At 46.0% G+C, this 18,944-nt stretch overlaps 2 protein-coding genes across 4 annotated transcripts in view; both read right to left on the bottom strand.

Annotated features, from left to right (window-relative positions):
- Positions 1-7,998: 7,998 nt before the first annotated feature.
- LOC132777490 (stress-associated endoplasmic reticulum protein 2-like) lies at positions 7,999-15,629 on the bottom strand. Its single transcript, XM_067469657.1, has 3 exons — positions 15,487-15,629; positions 13,395-13,467; positions 7,999-8,373 (listed from the first exon to the last, which is right to left on the bottom strand). The coding sequence occupies exons 1-3, from the start codon at positions 15,568-15,570 to the stop codon at positions 8,333-8,335; spliced, it is 198 nt and encodes a 65-aa protein (XP_067325758.1). The 5' UTR covers positions 15,571-15,629; the 3' UTR covers positions 7,999-8,332.
- Positions 15,630-18,597: 2,968 nt separating this feature from the next.
- The window catches only part of LOC132777489 (polyamine-transporting ATPase 13A3-like), a 91,493-nt gene continuing 91,146 nt past the window's right edge, over positions 18,598-18,944 (bottom strand). For all 3 annotated transcript variants that reach the window (XM_067469654.1, XM_067469655.1, XM_067469656.1), the window contains exon 33: positions 18,598-18,869. In XM_067469654.1, the coding sequence (XP_067325755.1) occupies positions 18,702-18,869 (168 nt within the window). In that variant the 3' untranslated portion in view covers positions 18,598-18,701. The remainder of the gene's footprint in view (positions 18,870-18,944) is intronic.

The following is an 18,944-nucleotide window of genomic DNA, read 5'->3' as shown; positions in this document are numbered from 1 at the left end:
CCGGTCCCGCCCCACTCGGCGCAGGGCGGAGAACCGGATGTAGGCCGCAAAACGGAGGACTTCCGGTGTAAGAAGTGCGCGCACCCTGACCGGAAATGGCCCCGTGAGGGACTTCCGGAGGAATGGATATAGATAGATAGAAGAAGGGAGTAGCTGAGCTGGCAGGAGGCATCCTTCTTCCCTCTCTTCCTTCCTTCCTCCCTTTCCCTTCTCTCTTTCTCTCCTCCCCTTTCTTCTTTCAACCTTTCTTCCCTCTCTCCCTTCATTCATCCTTCCTTCATGACTTTCCTTTCTTCTTTCCCTTCTTCCTTCTGCTTTCCATTCCCTTTATCTTCCTTTCCCCTCTCTTCCTTCTTTCCTGTCCCTTTTCTTCCTTCCTTCCCTTCTCCTTTCCTTTATCTTTCCTCGCTTCCTTCTTTTCTATCCCTTTTTTTCTTCCTTCCCTTCTTTTCTTTATCTTTCTTCCCTTCCCTTCCTTCTTTCTCCCTTCTTCTTTCCTTTCCCTTTATCTTCCTTCTCCTTTCCTCTCTTCCTTCTTACCTGTCCCTTTTCTTCCTTCCTGTCCTTCTCCTTTCCCTTTTTTCTTCCTTCCCTTCCCTTCCTTCTTTCTCCCTTCTTCTTTCCTTTCCCTTTATCTTCCTTCTCCTTTCCTCTCTTCCTTCTTACCTGTCCCTTTTCTTCCTTCCTGCTCTTCTCCTTTCCCTTTTTTCTTTCTTCCCTTCCCTTCCTTCTTTCTTCCCTTCTGCTTTCCATTCCCTTTATCTTCCTTTCCCCTCTCTTCCTTCTTTCCTGTCCCTTTTCTTCCTTCCTCCCCTTCTCCTTTCCCTTTTTTCTTCCTTCCCTTCTCCTTTATCTTCCTTCCTTCTTTCTTCCTTCTGCTTTCCTTTCCCTTTATCTTCCTTCTTCCTTCTTTTCTATCCCTTTTCTTCCTTCTTTCCCTTCTTTCCTTCCCTTCCTTCCTTCTCCCTTTTGCTTTCCATTCCCTTTCTCTTCCTTTCCCCTCTCTTCCTTCTTTCCTATCCCTTTTCTTCCTTCCTTCCCTTCTTTCCTTTATCTTTCTTTCCTTCCCTTCCTTCTTTCTCCCTTCTTCTTTCCTTTCCCTTTATCTTCCTTCTCCTTTCCTCTCTTCCTTCTTACCTGTCCCTTTTCTTCCTTCCTGTCCTTCTCCTTTCCCTTTTTTCTTCCTTCCCTTCCCTTCCTTCTTTCTCCCTTCTTCTTTCCTTTCTCTTTATCTTCCTTCTCCTTTCCTCTCTTCCTTCTTACCTGTCCCTTTTCTTCCTTCCTGCTCTTCTCCTTTCCCTTTTTTCTTTCTTCCCTTCCCTTCCTTCTTTCTTCCCTTCTGCTTTCCATTCCCTTTATCTTCCTTTCCCCTCTCTTCCTTCTTTCCTGTCCCTTTTCTTCCTTCCTCCCCTTCTCCTTTCCCTTTTTTCTTCCTTCCCTTCTCCTTTATCTTCCTTCCTTCTTTCTTCCTTCTGCTTTCCTTTCCCTTTATCTTCCTTCTTCCTTCTTTTCTATCCCTTTTCTTCCTTCTTTCCCTTCTTTCCTTCCCTTCCTTCCTTCTCCCTTTTGCTTTCCATTCCCTTTCTCTTCCTTTCCCCTCTCTTCCTTCTTTCCTATCCCTTTTCTTCCTTCCTTCCCTTCTTTCCTTTATCTTTCTTTCCTTCCCTTCCTTCTTTCTCCCTTCTTCTTTCCTTTCCCTTTATCTTCCTTCTCCTTTCCTCTCTTCCTTCTTACCTGTCCCTTTTCTTCCTTCCTGTCCTTCTCCTTTCCCTTTTTTCTTCCTTCCCTTCCCTTCCTTCTTTCTCCCTTCTTCTTTCCTTTCTCTTTATCTTCCTTCTCCTTTCCTCTCTTCCTTCTTACCTGTCCCTTTTCTTCCTTCCTGCTCTTCTCCTTTCCCTTTTTTCTTTCTTCCCTTCCCTTCCTTCTTTCTTCCCTTCTGCTTTCCATTCCCTTTATCTTCCTTTCCCCTCTCTTCCTTCTTTCCTGTCCCTTTTCTTCCTTCCTCCCCTTCTCCTTTCCCTTTTTTCTTCCTTCCCTTCTCCTTTATCTTCCCTCCTTCTTTCTTCCTTCTGCTTTCCTTTCCCTTTATCTTCCTTCTTCCTTCTTTTCTATCCCTTTTCTTCCTTCTTTCCCTTCTTTCCTTCCCTTCCTTCCTTCTCCCTTTTGCTTTCCATTCCCTTTCTCTTCCTTTCCCCTCTCTTCCTTCTTTCCTATCCCTTTTCTTCCTTCCTTCCCTTCTTTCCTTTATCTTTCTTCCCTTCCCTTCCTTCTTTCTCCCTTCTTCTTTCCTTTCCCTTTATCTTCCTTCTCCTTTCCTCTCTTCCTTCTTACCTGTCCCTTTTCTTCCTTCCTGTCCTTCTCCTTTCCCTTTTTTCTTCCTTCCCTTCCCTTCCTTCTTTCTCCCTTCTTCTTTCCTTTCTCTTTATCTTCCTTCTCCTTTCCTCTCTTCCTTCTTACCTGTCCCTTTTCTTCCTTCCTGCTCTTCTCCTTTCCCTTTTTTCTTTCTTCCCTTCCCTTCCTTCTTTCTTCCCTTCTGCTTTCCATTCCCTTTATCTTCCTTTCCCCTCTCTTCCTTCTTTCCTGTCCCTTTTCTTCCTTCCTCCCCTTCTCCTTTCCCTTTTTTCTTCCTTCCCTTCTCCTTTATCTTCCTTCCTTCTTTCTTCCTTCTGCTTTCCTTTCCCTTTATCTTCCTTCTTCCTTCTTTTCTATCCCTTTTCTTCCTTCTTTCCCTTCTTTCCTTCCCTTCCTTCCTTCTCCCTTTTGCTTTCCATTCCCTTTCTCTTCCTTTCCCCTCTCTTCCTTCTTTCCTATCCCTTTTCTTCCTTCCTTCCCTTCTTTCCTTTATCTTTCTTTCCTTCCCTTCCTTCTTTCTCCCTTCTTCTTTCCTTTCCCTTTATCTTCCTTCTCCTTTCCTCTCTTCCTTCTTACCTGTCCCTTTTCTTCCTTCCTGTCCTTCTCCTTTCCCTTTTTTCTTCCTTCCCTTCCCTTCCTTCTTTCTCCCTTCTTCTTTCCTTTCTCTTTATCTTCCTTCTCCTTTCCTCTCTTCCTTCTTACCTGTCCCTTTTCTTCCTTCCTGCTCTTCTCCTTTCCCTTTTTTCTTTCTTCCCTTCCCTTCCTTCTTTCTTCCCTTCTGCTTTCCATTCCCTTTATCTTCCTTTCCCCTCTCTTCCTTCTTTCCTGTCCCTTTTCTTCCTTTCTCCCCTTCTCCTTTCCCTTTTTTCTTCCTTCCCTTCTCCTTTATCTTCCTTCCTTCTTTCTTCCTTCTGCTTTCCTTTCCCTTTATCTTCCTTCTTCCTTCTTTTCTATCCCTTTTCTTCCTTCTTTCCCTTCTTTCCTTCCCTTCCTTCCTTCTCCCTTTTGCTTTCCATTCCCTTTCTCTTCCTTTCCCCTCTCTTCCTTCTTTCCTATCCCTTTTCTTCCTTCCTTCCCTTCTTTCCTTTATCTTTCTTTCCTTCCCTTCCTTCTTTCTCCCTTCTTCTTTCCTTTCCCTTTATCTTCCTTCTCCTTTCCTCTCTTCCTTCTTACCTGTCCCTTTTCTTCCTTCCTGTCCTTCTCCTTTCCCTTTTTTCTTCCTTCCCTTCCCTTCCTTCTTTCTCCCTTCTTCTTTCCTTTCTCTTTATCTTCCTTCTCCTTTCCTCTCTTCCTTCTTACCTGTCCCTTTTCTTCCTTCCTGCTCTTCTCCTTTCCCTTTTTTCTTTCTTCCCTTCCCTTCCTTCTTTCTTCCCTTCTGCTTTCCATTCCCTTTATCTTCCTTTCCCCTCTCTTCCTTCTTTCCTGTCCCTTTTCTTCCTTCCTCCCCTTCTCCTTTCCCTTTTTTCTTCCTTCCCTTCTCCTTTATCTTCCTTCCTTCTTTCTTCCTTCTGCTTTCCTTTCCCTTTATCTTCCTTCTTCCTTCTTTTCTATCCCTTTTCTTCCTTCTTTCCCTTCTTTCCTTCCCTTCCTTCCTTCTCCCTTTTGCTTTCCATTCCCTTTCTCTTCCTTTCCCCTCTCTTCCTTCTTTCCTATCCCTTTTCTTCCTTCCTTCCCTTCTTTCCTTTATCTTTCTTCCCTTCCCTTCCTTCTTTCTCCCTTCTTCTTTCCTTTCCCTTTATCTTCCTTCTCCTTTCCTCTCTTCCTTCTTACCTGTCCCTTTTCTTCCTTCCTGTCCTTCTCCTTTCCCTTTTTTCTTCCTTCCCTTCCCTTCCTTCTTTCTCCCTTCTTCTTTCCTTTCTCTTTATCTTCCTTCTCCTTTCCTCTCTTCCTTCTTACCTGTCCCTTTTCTTCCTTCCTGCTCTTCTCCTTTCCCTTTTTTCTTTCTTCCCTTCCCTTCCTTCTTTCTTCCCTTCTGCTTTCCATTCCCTTTATCTTCCTTTCCCCTCTCTTCCTTCTTTCCTGTCCCTTTTCTTCCTTCCTCCCCTTCTCCTTTCCCTTTTTTCTTCCTTCCCTTCTCCTTTATCTTCCTTCCTTCTTTCTTCCTTCTGCTTTCCTTTCCCTTTATCTTCCTTCTTCCTTCTTTTCTATCCCTTTTCTTCCTTCTTTCCCTTCTTTCCTTCCCTTCCTTCCTTCTCCCTTTTGCTTTCCATTCCCTTTCTCTTCCTTTCCCCTCTCTTCCTTCTTTCCTATCCCTTTTCTTCCTTCCTTCCCTTCTTTCCTTTATCTTTCTTTCCTTCCCTTCCTTCTTTCTCCCTTCTTCTTTCCTTTCCCTTTATCTTCCTTCTCCTTTCCTCTCTTCCTTCTTACCTGTCCCTTTTCTTCCTTCCTGTCCTTCTCCTTTCCCTTTTTTCTTCCTTCCCTTCCCTTCCTTCTTTCTCCCTTCTTCTTTCCTTTCTCTTTATCTTCCTTCTCCTTTCCTCTCTTCCTTCTTACCTGTCCCTTTTCTTCCTTCCTGCTCTTCTCCTTTCCCTTTTTTCTTTCTTCCCTTCCCTTCCTTCTTTCTTCCCTTCTGCTTTCCATTCCCTTTATCTTCCTTTCCCCTCTCTTCCTTCTTTCCTGTCCCTTTTCTTCCTTCCTCCCCTTCTCCTCTCCTTTTTCTTTCCTTCCCTATCCCTTCCTTCTTCCTCCCCCCTGCTTTCCTTTCTCTTTATCTTCCTTCTCCTTTCCTCTCTTCCTTCTTTTCTATCCCTTTTCTTCCTTCCTTCCCTTCTCCTTTCCTTTATCTTTCTTGCCTTCCCTTCCTTCTTTCTCCCTTCTTCTTTCCTTTCTCTTTGTCTTCTTTCTCCTTTCCTCTCTTCCTTCTTTCCTATCCCTTTTCTTCCTTCCTTCCCTTCTTTCCTTTATCTTTCTTGCCTTCCCTTCCTTCTTTCTCCCTTCTCATTTCCCCTCTTCTTTCTTTCCTATCCCTTTGCTTCCTTCCTTCCTTCCCTTCTCCTTTATTTCCTTCCCTCTCCTTTCCCTTCCTCTTTCTCCCTTCTGCTTTCCTTTCCCATTATCTTCTTTCTCCTTTTCTATCCCTTTTCTTCCTCACTCCCCTTCTCCTTTCACTCCTTTTTCTTTCTTTCTTCCCTTTCATAGAATCATAGAATCAAAGAGTTGGAAGAGACCTCATGGGCCATCCAGTCCAACCCCCATTCTGCCAAGAAGCCGGAATATTGCATTCAAATCACCCCTGACAGATGGCCATCCAGCCTCTCTTTAAAAGCTTCCAAAGAAGGAGCCTCCACCACACTCCGGGGCAGAGAGTTCCACTGCTGAACGGCTCTCACAGTCAGGAAGTTCTTCCTCATGTTCAGATGGAATCTTCTCTCTTGTAGTTTGAAGCCATTGTTCCATTGCGTCCTAGTCTCCAGGGAAGCAGAAAGGAAGCTCCCTCCCTCCTCCTCCCTATGGCTTCCTCTCACATACTTATACATGGCTATCATGTCTCCTCTCAGCCTTCTCTTCTTCAGGCTAAACATGCCCAGCTCCTTAAGCCACTCCTCATAGGGCTTATTCTCCAGACCCTTGATCATTCCTTTCCCTTTATCTTCCTTCTCCTTTTCTTCTTTTTTTCTTCCTTTCCCTTCTTTCTCCCTTCACTTCCTTCATTGCCTTTTCCTTTTTCTTTCTCCCCTTTCTTCCTTCCCCTTCACTTCCTGCCTTTCATTTCCTTTCCCTTCTCTTTCCTTTCTTCCTTCCCTCCTCCATTCCTTCCTTCCTTCTCTTTTCTTCCTTCTCCTTTCCCCTCTCTTCCTTTCCTATCCCTTTTCTTCCTTCCTTCCCTTCTCCTTTATCTTTCTTTCCTTCCCACTCCTTTCCCTTCCTTCTCCCTTCTGCTTTCCTTTCCCTTTATCTTCCTTCTCCATTCCTTCTCTTCTCCATTCTTTCCTTCTCCTTTACCTTCCTTCCTTTTTCCTCTCTTCTCCTTTCCCTCCTTTTTCTTTCTTCCATCCCTTTCTTTTTTCTCAATTCCCTTCACTTCCTTCCTTTCCTTTCACTTTCTTCCCTCTCTTCTCCTTTCCTTTCCATTCCTTCTCCTTTACCTTCCTTCCTTGTCTTTTCTTCATTCTCCTTTCCTTCTTTCTTCGTCTTTCCTTTCAATCCTTCCTTGTTTCCTTCTTCTTTTTCCCATTTCCTTTCCCTCCTCTTACCTTTCTTCATTCTCTTCTCCTTTCCTTTCTTCCATCTGCTTTCCTTTCCCTTCATCTTCTTTCTCCTTTTCTTTTTTTCTTCCTTTCCCCCCTTTCTTCCTTCACTTCCTTCATTGCCTTTCCCTTCTTTTCCTTTCTCCCCTTTCTTCTTCCTTCCTCTTCACTTCCTGCCTTTCATTTCCTTTCCCTTCTCTTTCGATCTACCTTCTCCTTTCCTTTTTTCCTTCTCTTCTCCATTCCTTCCTTCCTTGTCTTTTCTTCCTTCTCATTTCCTCCTCCTTTCCTGTCAATCCTTTATTCCTTCTCCTTTTCTCCCCCCCCCCATCTTTCCCATCACTTTTTCCTTTCCCTCCTCCTTCTTCCTTCTCCTTTCCCTTCTTCCTTCTCCCTTCTGCTTTCCTTTCCCTTTATCTTCCTTCTCCTTTTCTATCCCTTTTCTTTCTTACTCCCCTTCTCCTTTCCCTTTTTCTTTCTCCCTTCCCTTTTTCTCCATTCCCTTCACTTCCTTCCTCTCATTTCCTTTCTTTTTCTGACTTCTCCTTTATTTCTTCCCTCTCTTATCCTTTCCATTCTTCCTTCTCCTTTACCTTCCTTCCCTGTCCCTTCCTTCCTTGTCCTCTTTTCTTCTTTTCTTTCCATTATTTCTTCATTCCTTCTCCTTTTCATTTTTCTTTTTTCTATCTTCTTTCCCCTTCACTTATTTCCTTTCCCTACTCTTTCTTCCTTTCCTTTCTTCCTTCTCCTTTTCTTTCCATTCCTTCCTTCTCTTCTTCCTTCTGTTTTCTTTTCCCTTTATCTTCTTTCTCCGTCCCTTTTCTTCCCTCCCTTTTTATGTTATTCCTTCTCCTTTTTTTCTTCCTTCCCTCTTCTTTCCCTTTCTCCCTTCACTTCTTTTATTTCCTTTCCCTTCTTTTTCTTTCTTCCCTTTCTTCTTCCTTTCCCTTCACTTCCTTCCTCTCATAACCTTTTCCTTCTTTCTTCCTTCCTTCTCCTTTCCATTTCTCTTCCTTATTTTCTATATCTTTTCTTCCCCTTCTTCTTTCCTTTTTCTATTCCTTCTTCCTTCTCATTCTCCTCACTTATTTCCTTTCCCTTCTCTTTCTTCTTTCCTTTGTTCCCTCTCTTCTCCTTTACTTTTCTTTCCATTCCTCCCTTCCCTTTTTCCTTCTCCTTTTCTTTCCCCTCTCTTTCTTTCTTCTCCCTTCCATTCCTTTTTCTTCCAGCCGTCTTTCTTTCCCCTTATAGAAATGTCACTTTACTCCCTTTCTTTCCCTTTGGAACCAAAAGGAATGGTTCTTTTAGTACAAACCCTTCCATTCCTTTAAGTCAGATCACGAAGGCTCTGTGGGCCAAATCTGGTCTGGATCCATCACGCAAGAGAAGAGCCTTTGTGGCACAAACCAACACATAGATTGACTTTTAGAGAGAGATTGCACTCTGTTCGTGGCAAAGGTTTCAAGGCAGTCAACATTTTCTGTTTTTATTGAGCAGCTGCAAACGGACTGGGGGCCACCGAGAGGGAGGCCTGTCACAGGCAGAAATCAGCCCGCTTTCCCACCCTTCGCCCGCCCCAAAAACATGCTGAAAAAATGCCTGTGGATTCACCAGAAGCGTTTGAAAAAACACTGTTTTGAGTTCCATGATATCACGGTGTCCGTTCCTTCGTGGCCAGAAATGGGTCCAAAAGCTGGCAGGGAGGTCCAGAATTTGCCCCAAAATTCCCTGAGGGTCAGCGGAGGTCACAAGGGCTAGAGGAGGAGGAGGAAAAGCGGTGGTCCGGCCGACTTTCAGCCCCCCAGGCGGATGCTCTGGATCATCTGGAAAATGGCTGTGGAAAGACATGTGATTTGAATAGTATCTGCTTGGTGTCATTATAACTGGCTTTGTATGTTGAATTACACAAACTTTGGTCCCTCAGGTATTTTGGGCATCAACTCCCACAATTCTGTGCTAAAACACAAAAGAGACATGCACAAGAAGTGGTAAAAGAGAGAAATCACCAAAGAAGAATTCAAACAAATAGCCAACACCTGTAGGGAAAAGATTCGCAAGGCTATGATTCTAATTCCTAACAGCCAGGCTGTTAGGAATTATAGGAATTGAAGTCCAAAACACCTGGAGGGCCCAAGTTTGCCCATGCATAGAATCATAGAATCAAAGAGTTGGATGAGACCTCATGGGCCATCCAGTCCAACCCCCTGCCACTAGCAGGAATGTTGCATTCAAATCACCCCTGACAGATGGCCATCCAGCCTCTGTTTAAAAGCTTCCAAAGAAGGAGCCTCCACCACACTCCCTCCGGGGCAGAGAGTTCCACTGCTGAACGGCTCTCACAGTCAGGAAGTTCTTCCTCATGTTCAGATGGAATCTCCTCTCTTGTAGTTTGAAGCCATTGTTCCATTGCGTCCTAGTCTCCAGGGAAGCAGAAAACAAGCTTGCTCCCTCCTCCTCCCTGTGGCTTCCTCTCACATATTTATACATGGCTATCATGTCTCCTCTCAGCCTTCTCTTCTTCAGGCTAAACATGCTCAGCTCCTTAAGCCGCTCCTCATAGGGCTTGTTCTCCAGACCCTTTATCATTTTAGTCGCTCTCCTCTGGACACATTCCAGCTTGTCAATATATTTAATTCTCATATATATACATACCATATAGGTCTTAAATTGCATTGTTCTGAAGACAGTGAAGAATCCTAGAGCTGGAAGAGACACCCAAGTGGCATTTAGTCTGACCCCCTTGTGCCAGGCAGGAAGACACAATCCAAGCCCTCCCAAAAGATGGCCATCCAGCCCATTTGAAAACCTCCAGGCAAGGATACTTCAGTGGGCATCCAGGTAGTTTATATTACATAGAGTTGGAAGGGACCCCTAAAGGACCCCATTAAAGGACATTATTCTTCCATGCAGGACCACCCACCAAAGCCCTCCCAATAGATGGCCATCCAGTCTCTGCTTAATAATAATAATACGGTAATAGTTTCCAGACCTTTGGCCATCTGGGCAAAAAATTATTCCAGGTGAGGCCATCTGTCAGTGAGGCTTTGATTGTGTCTTCCAACTAGATAGCTCTCAGGGGTCTTTTCCAATACTGGGGTTCAATTATTCTAGCTCTGGCCAAAGCAGAGCGAGGCATGACATGACCTAAAATGGTCACGGCTTTGCTTCCAGAACTTGAATTGGGTACATCTACACTGCAGAATTAGTGCAGTTTGACACCACTTTCAATGCCATGGCTCAGTGCTACGGGATCCTGGGAGTTGTAGTGTGATGAGCCTTCAGCACTCTTTGGCGGGGAGAGCAAAAACACATTATTAAACAGGATGCAATCGCTGTTAAAGTGTTGAGTTGTTGTCGGTTTTTCGGGCTATATGGCCATGTTCTAGAAGCATTCTCTCCTGACGTTTCGCCTGCATCTATGGCAAGCATCCTCAGGATGCTTGCCATAGATGCAGGTGAAACGTCAGGAGAGAATGCTTCTAGAACATGGCCATATAGCCCAAAAAACCGACAACAACCCAGTGATTCCAGCCATGAAAGCCTTCGACAATACAGTTAAAGTGTTGTCAATCTGCATTAATATTACAGTGTGGATGTCTCTCTTGGACAGGAGGCCCACTGGACCCAAAGCAACTTGTTAAGGAATGCTCAAAACCATTCCAGATGCCTTCAACCATATTTTCCCCGGCTTTAAAAACTGCAACTCCCAGGCATTTCCAAGGGCGACTTCCATGTGGTACCATCATAACATTGGGATTCCAGTTTAACTGTATTGTTATGGAACTTTGGGATTTGTAGTTTGGAGACGCACAACAGCTTTATAACCTATAATGCGTTAAGCTCAGGGTTACAGAGGAGAGGCATGACTTTGGAGCCAGAGGGCTCTTCTACAGTACTATTATTTATTTATTTATTTGCTTTATTTCCATACCGCATTTTTTCAGCCTCAGGCGGCGACTCAATGCGGTTTACACAGTGCAATTTATCATAACAATAACAAGTGGTTAAAACACATCATAAACAACAGACAACAACCTTACTTAGGCGATCCCTCGTTGGACGAGTAAGATGGTCTTCCATTATGGATTTCCTTGTGGGTCCGCATGTGACTGTGGAGCCCTATTCTTGCTCTGCATCTTCTTCCGCAGTGAGGGCATCGGTTTCCAGGTGGAAGGCGGTCCCGGTCGGGGTTGGCTTGACGCGCCTTCCTCCTGGCACGTTTCTCTCTTTCACCCTCCACTCGTGCCTCCTCAAATTCTGCAGCACTGCTGGTCACAGCTGACCTCCAGCTGGAGCGCTCAAGGGCCAGGGCCTCCCAGTTCTCAGTGTCTATGTCACAGTTTTTAAGGTTGGCTTTGAGCCCATCTTTAAATCTCTTTTCCTGTCCTCCAGCATTCTGTTTTCCATTCTTGAGTTCGGAGTAGAGCAACTGCTTTGGGAAACGGTGGTCAGGCATCCGGACAACGTGGCCTGTCCAGTGGAGTTGATGTTGGAGGACCATCGCTTCAATGCTGGTGGTCTTTGCTTCCTCCAGCACGCTGACGTTTGTCCGCTTGTCTTCCCAGGAGATTTGCAGGATTTTCCGGAGGCAGCGCTGATGGAATCGTTCCAGGAGCTGCATGTGACGTCTGTAGACAGTCCACGTCTCACAGGCATAGAGCAGGGCTGGGAGGGGAATAGCTTTATAAACAAGCACCTTGGTCTCCCTACGGATGTCCTGGTCTTCAAACACTCTCTGCTTCATTCGGGAAAATGCTGCACTTGCAGAGCTCAGGCGGTGTTGTATTTCGGCGTCGATGTTGACTTTGGTGGAGAGGTGGCTGCCAAGGGAGCGGAAATGGTCGACATTAAGCTGTATCTCTGGCATTGGAGAGGGATGGGCTGGTGACCGCTGGAACAGCACTTTGGTTTTCTCGATGTTCAGTGACAGGCCAAGCTTTGTGTATGCTTCTGCAAAGGTGTTGAGAGTGGCTTGTAGATCTTCTTCTGAATGCGCACAGACGACATTGTCATCAGCATACTGGAGTTCTATAACAGATGTTGTGACCTTGGTTTTGGCTTTCAGTCTGCTGAGGTTAAATAGCTTGCCGTCTGTCCGATAGATGATTTCCACTCCGGTGGGAAGCTTCCCATCAACAAGGTGAACAACAACCATTAATTATCCTATCAACGCCTCAATACAATCAGAATCCGTTCTCAATATCCTTATGCCATTCCAGTGTTCGATATGCCGTCTTCTTAAGTTTAGTTGCACCGTTTAGCCAAACGCTTGCTCATAGAGCCATGTCTTGACCTTCTTCCTGAACGCCAGCAGCGAAGGTGCCTGCCTGATGTCTGCCGGTAGGGCATTCCATAGCCGAGGGGCCACCACCGAGAAGGCCCTGTCTCTCGTTCCCGCCAACCGCGCTTGTGACGCAGGCGGGACCGAGAGCAGGGCCTCTCCAGACGATCTTAATGTCCTAGTCGGTTCATAGGTGGAGATGCGTTCGGAGAGGTAGGTGGGGCCGGAACCGTTTAGGGCTTTCTAGGCTAAAGCCAGCACCTTGAATTGTGCCCGGTAGCATAGAATCATAGAATCAAAGAGTTGGAAGAGACCTCATGGGCCATCCAGTCCAACCCCCTGCCAAGAAGCAGGAATATTGCCTTCAAATCACCCCTGACAAATGGCCATCCAGCCTCTGCTTAAAAGCTTCCAAAGAAGGAGCCTCCACCACACTCAGGGGCAGAGAGTTCCACTGCTGAACGGCTCTCACAGTCAGGAAGTTCTTCCTAATGTTCAGATGGAATCTCCTCTCTTGTAGTTTGAAGCCATTGTTCCGCGTCCTAGTCTCCAAGGAAGCAGAAAACAAGCTTGCTCCCTCCTCCTCCCTGTGGCTTCCTCTCACATATTTATACATGGCTATCATATCTCCTCTCAGCCTTCTCTTCTTCAGGCTAAACATGCCCAGTTCCCCAAGCCGCTCCTCATAGGGCTTGTTCTCCAGACCCTTGAGTTGGAAGCAAATTGGAAGCCAGTGGAGCTGGCTCAGCGGAGGAGTGGTGTGCTCCCTGAGTGCCGCTCCCGTTAGCAACCTGGCTGCCGCACGCTGGACCATCTGAAGCTTCCGGGCAGTCTTCAAGGGCAACCCCACGTAGAGCGCGTTGCAGTAATCTATGCGGGATGTAACCAGAGCGTGGACTACCGTGGCCAAGTCAGACTTCCCAAGGTATGGGCGCAGCTGGCGCACTAGTTTTAATTGTGCCCATGCTCCCCTGGAAACCGCCGAAACCCGGGGTTCCAGGCTCAGCGAAGAATCCAGGGTCACACCCAAGCTGCGAACCTGTGTCTTCAGGGGGAGTGCGACCCCGTCTAACACAGGCTGTAACCCTATTCCCTGTTCGGCCTTTCGACTGACCAGGAGTACCTCTGTCTTGTCTGGATTCAGTCTCAATTTGTTCGCCCTCATCCAGTCCAATACAGCGGCCAAGCAGCGGTTCAGGACCTGGACAGCCTCCTTAGTAGTGGGTGGCAAGGAGTGACAGAGTTGGACGTCATCTGCGTACAGATAACACCGCACCTCGAAACTCCGGATGATCTCTCCCAACGGCTTCATGTAGATGTTAAACAACATGGGGGACAGTATAGAACCCTGCGGGACCCCACAAGACAATGGTTGTGAGGTCGAGCAGTTGTCCCCCAGCAACACATCCCAGGACTGATCCCTGGCAGTCCAAAGTGCTCACTGTGTCGCTTTTAAAGGCCCAATGAGCAGCAATGAACAAGTATGTGGCATTAGCATAATACTATTGGTACTGCAAAAAAAGAGAGAAAATAACAATACTATTAATCATAGTAATACTAATAATCATACAGACCTGATCCGCAGACCACGAAGACGAAGAGGGCCAAGAGCCAGGGTCCGACGGGGGCTTTCTCCTCCTGAGGCATCTTCACACACACACACACAAAAGAGACCAAGGAGGAATGAGAAAACATTTCACAACAACCATTGTTTCTATTTTTCCTTTTGTTTATTTACTAGCCGTCCCCTGCCACGCGTTGCTGTGGCCCACTCTGGTGGTCATGGGACAACTGTGTGCCAAGTTTGGTTCAATTCCATCGTTGGTGGGGTTCAGAATGCTCTTTGATTGTAGGTGAACTATAAATCCCAAAAACTACAACTCCCAAATGTCAAGATTCTATTCTCCCCAAACTCCACCAGTGTTCACATTTGAGCATATTGAGTTTTCGTGTAAAGTTTGGTCCAGATCCATCCTTGTTTGAGTCCACAGTGATCTCTGGATGTAGGTGAACTACAACTCCAAAACCAAAGGACACTGCCCACCAAACCCTTCCAATATTTTCTGTTGGTCATGGGGGTTCTGTATGGGAGGTTTGGCCCCATTCTATCATTGGTGGGGTTCGGAATGCTCTGTGATTGTAGGTGAACTATAAATCCCAGCAACTACAACTCCCAAATGTCAAGATTCTATTTCCCCCAAACTCCACCAGTGTTCACATTTGAGCATATTGAGTTTTCGTGTAAAGTTTGGTCCAGATCCATCATTGTTTGAGTCTACAGTGATCTCTGGCTGTAGGTGAACTAAAGAAGGCTGAACTACAACTTCTAAAGTCCCATTAGCATTGAGCTAGGGCACTTAAAGCGGCATCAAAATGGGTCAATGCACCTAGAGATTAGCAGAACTACAACTTCCATTATTCCATTAAGCATTAAGTGAGGGCTGTTAAAGCAGTGCCAAACTGGGTTAATCCTACAGTGGAGTTGAGCGTAGAGAATGTGGGAGGCCTTGTAGAACTACAACTCCCAGGATCCTATTAGTATTGAGTCAGGGTCAATTAAAAGTGGTGCCCAACTGAGTTAATCCTACAGTATGGATGCACACAGGGAAGGCAGAAAGGAGAGCTTGGAGAACTACAACTCCCATGATCCCATTAGCATTGAGCCAGGGTCAGTTAAAAGCGGTGCCAAACTGGGTTAATCCCATAGTGCAGATGCACCCAGAGAAGGCTGGAAGGAGGCCTTGTAGAACTACAACTCCCAGGATCCCATTAAGCATTGAGCCAGAGAAGCTAAAGTGGTATTGAAGCGGGTTAAGCCTACAGTGTAGATGCACACAGAGAAGGCAGGAGAGCTTGGAGAACTACAACTCTCAGGATCCCCTTAAGCATTGAGTCGGGGAAGCAAAAGTGGTATTGAAGTGGGTTAAGCCTACAGTGCGGATGCACACAGAGAAGGCAGGAGTCTTTGTAAAACTACAACTCCCAGGATCCCATTAGCATTAAGTGAAGGCAGTTAAAGGATGGCTTGGAGAACTACAACTCTCAGGATCCCCTTAAGCATTGAGTCGGGGAAGCAAAAGTGGTATTGAAGTGGGTTTCGCCTACAGTGTAGGTGCACACGGTGAAGGCAGGCGACCTTGTAAAACTACAACTCCCAGGAGCCCATTAGCATTAAGTGAAGGCAGTTAAAGGAGAGCTTGGAGAACTACAACTCTCAGGATCCCATTGAGCATTGAGCCAGGAAAGTCAAACTGGTATTGAAGTGGGTTAAGCCTATAGTGTAGGTGCAGAGAAAACAGGAGATCTTGTAAAACTACAACTCCCAGGATTCCATTAGCATTAAAAAGCGATATCAAAGTGGGTTAATCCCATAGTGAAGATGCACCTAGAGGAAACAGGAGTCCTTGTAGAACTACAGCTCCCAGGGGCCAATCAGCATTGAGCCAGGGCAGTTAAAGCGGTGCCAAACTGGGTTTAATCCCATAGTGCAGATGCACCCAGAGAAGGCTGGAAGGAGACCTTGTAGAAGTGCAGCTCCCAGGGTCCAGTCAACTAAAGTGGTATCAAAGTGGGATAATTCTATAGTGTAGCTGCACCCAGAGAAGGCTGGGGACCTGGTAGAACTACATCTCCCAGGGGGGTGCCACTGGCCCTGAGCCTTCTTACCGGGCTCCGGTGGAGTCCTCCCCGCTGCGTGATGCTCTTGCTGTGCCGCTCGTTGGCCACCTTCATCCGCTGCACCCCGGCCATGGCTGACCCAAGGGAGGAGGTGGGAAGGAGGGACCCAGGGAAGGAAGGAGGGATGTTGTCGTGGCGGGTGGGCGGGACCTCGCGCGGCCACGCCCCCGGTCTGCCCCTTCGCGCACGCGCACTGGCGCCACTCCCCCTGACGCCGCCAAGGAGGGCGCCATTCCTTTTGCCCGCTCTCACCAAAGCAGCGCCGCCGCCTCCGCCTAATAGAAGCGCATGCGCAAAAAGCACTTCCGGCCTACCGTATATCTCCTAGTAGAGGCCCATTAAAAAAACCTGCAAGATATCTGGCTAGGATATAATAGATACAATATAACAATATATAGAAATAACAACATTGTAATGTAATAATACTTAATGCTAATACTGTAATATATTATATATACTACAACTTATAGTACAATGTGTTATGTAATACTAATAGTATAATACTAGTATATATTGTGGTAATATTATTATATATGGGTTGTTGTAGGTTTTTCCGGGCTATATGGCCATGTTCTAGAGGCATTCTCTCCTGACGTTTCGCCTGCATCTATGGCAAGCATCCTCAGAGGTAGTGAGGTCTGTTGGAAGTAGGAAAAAGGGTTTATATATCTGTGGAATGACCCGGGTGGGACAAAGGACTCTTGTCTGCTGGAGCTAGGTGTGAATGTTTCAGCTGACCACCTTGATTAGCATTTGATGGCCTGGCAGTGCCTGGGGCAATCTTTTGTTGAGAGGTATATAATAATGAGTTGTTGTAGGGTTTTTCCGGGCTATATGGCCATGTTCTAGAGGCATTTTCTCCTGACATTTCGCCTGCATCTATGGCAAGCATCCATTATTATATATGCTAAAACATGATATAGTACAATGTATTATATAATACTAATAGTATAATACTAGAATATATTGTGGTAATATTATTATATATATGATATAGTACAATGTATTGCGTAATATGAATAGTATAATATACTGGTAGTGTATATTTTAGTATAACAATATAGTGCAATATATTGTTGTTCATTCAGTCATCTCCAAATCAGGAGTGATTTGAATGCAATATTCCTGCTTCTTGGCAGGGGGTTGGACTGGATGGCCCACGAGGTCTCTTCTAACTCTAGGATTCTATGATTCTATGACTCTTCGTGACCTCATGGTCCAGCCCACGCCAGAGCTCCCTGTCGGCCGTCACCACCCCCAGCTCCTTCAAGGTCAGTCCAGTCCCTTCAAGGATGCCATCCATCCCTCTTGCCCTTGGTCGGCCCCTCTTCCTTCTGCCTTCCACTTTCCCCAGCATCATTCCCTTCTCCAGGCTTTCCTGTCGCCTCATGATGTGGCATTCAAAGGACTTCCGCTTTCCCTCTAGCCTCCTTCCCTCCAGTGAGGAGTCGGGCTTCCTTTCCTGGAGGATGGACTGGTTGGATCTTCTCGCAGTCCAAGGCACTCTCAGCACTTTCCTCCAACACCACAGCTCAAAAGCATCTCTCTTCCTCGGCTCAGCCTTCCCTCAGGTCCAGCTCTCACATCCGTAGGTGACTACAGGGAAGACCATGGCTTGGACTAGGCAATGGATCTTGGTTGCCAGTCTGATGTCTCTACTCTTGACTATTTTATCGAGACCGGACATTGCTCTCCTCCCAAGAAGTAAGCGTCTCCTGATTTCCTGGCCACAGTCTGCATCTGCACTCATCTTTGCACCTAGAAATACAAACCCTGTCACGGCCTCCACGTTTTCTCCCTCTATTTCCCAGTTGTCAATCATTCTTGTTGCCATAATCTTGGTTTTTTTTTATGTTTAGCTGCATCAAAAAAATAATAATTATAATATATATTAATATAATACATATTAATGTAATATAAAATGTATATATTGTATATACATGTAATATTTATATTATAATGTAATACAATATATTACTAATAATAATATATTATAACTATACATTCTACTAGCTGTTCCCTGCCACGTGTTGCTGTGGCCCTGTCTGTTTACATGCGCTTTGTGTGTATATATATTATTATATGCTAGTCTGTGTATATGTGCTTTGTGTGTGTATATATTATTATTTGCTAATAATATAATATAATGTAATATATATTGTATGCACATGTAATATTTTTTCTTATAATGTAATACAATATTATTATTATTATTAATATTATTATTATTATTATTATTATTATTATTATTATTATTATTCTCAGCCTCTCCATCTTCTCTTCGCCATCTCCTCAAGACCTAGTGTCCAGTCCTTGGACCTTCTTGTTTCCCCTCCTCCAAGCTTTCCAGATGGTGGACTTCTTGGGTGGGGGATCCCAGATGTTTCCACAAGACTATTAAGAAACTATTAAGAAATCCCCACCTTCCCCCCTCCCCACCCAAAAAAATCCACACGGACACTTGGTCTGAGCCTTCAAATTGTTTAATATCCACCCGTTCTCACGACTGGACCATTGAGGTCAGCAGAGAGGGCCCCTCCAGGCCCTTGGACATGCATTTGGGGGCCCCTTCCTTCCTGCAAAAGTCCAAAAATCATGAAAAAGGAGGAAAACGAAGAGGGAAGGAGGAGGAATCGCAGGGGAGGGGGGGGAGGCTTTTCAATCAGGCTTTTTTGGGGGAGTGGGGTGGAGAAAGTCTCTCAGTACAAAACCATATTTTTCAAAGGGGAGGCGGGAAGAACACTGAGAATGGACCAAACCCAAAACGGCCTCCTTTTCGGACTACAAACCCCAGAAGGCTTGGAGACGGAGTCCGGAGAAATACAACCACGCGTTTCCTCTTTTGCTCCCACAACGAACAATAATTTAAAATGTCATTCCTCCCACCCTCTGTATTCCTTGCTCCACCAATCCCTTCCCATGTAACTACTGGTACCATAAGAGTATGAGAACTGGAAAGGGGCTTTTGTGCTGATGCAAATCCCCCCACTAGTAACAGACATCTAAGCAGCTTGTAAACTCTCAGGCATGGGCCAACTTTGGCCTGCCCTCCAGGTGTTTTGGACTCCAACTCCCACAATTCCTAACAGCCTACCGGCTGTTAGGAATTGTGGGAGTTGGAGTCCAAAACACCTGGAGGGCAGGCCAAAGTTGGCCCATGCCTCTCGACTCCTGAGCAGGAGCGGAGCCCCCAGAAGTGACCGTCATGCGCTGCTCTCAGCCGGTGGCCCCCTCCCCTTAGTGCTGGTCCTGGGCTGCGGGGGCCATTCGGGGTCGAAGATCAGCTCCTGGGCCAAGCGCTTGTACTTGGCCCTTGGCGGGGCCTGGCGGCGACAAGAATAGGTCGGAGGGGCCATCGCGTCCAGCTCCAGCTGCAAAAGAAGGAGAAAGAGGAGGAGGAGAGTGTCAAGAAGGACACGGAAGGGGTCCCGAGGTGGGCCGCTGGC

This window comes from Anolis sagrei, chromosome 6, assembly GCF_037176765.1.
Source record: "Anolis sagrei isolate rAnoSag1 chromosome 6, rAnoSag1.mat, whole genome shotgun sequence".
Classification (NCBI taxonomy): Eukaryota; Metazoa; Chordata; class Lepidosauria; order Squamata; family Dactyloidae; genus Anolis; species Anolis sagrei.
The sequence above is the reverse complement of the archived record's forward strand: the minus strand, read 5'-3'. Positions and strand labels throughout refer to the sequence as shown.

Excerpts from the sequence above, each read along its gene's own strand:
- LOC132777490 (XM_067469657.1), bottom strand. The coding sequence starts at position 15,570 with ATGGCCGGGGTGCAGCGGATGAAGGTGGCCAACGAGCGGCACAGCAAG. Across the intron at positions 13,468-15,486 it reads GAGGACTCCACCGGAGCCCG|ATGCCTCAGGAGGAGAAAGC; the intron begins GTAAGAAGGCTC and ends GTGTGTGTGAAG. Across the intron at positions 8,374-13,394 it reads CTTCGTGGTCTGCGGATCAG|CCATTTTCCAGATGATCCAG; the intron begins GTCTGTATGATT and ends GTCTTTCCACAG.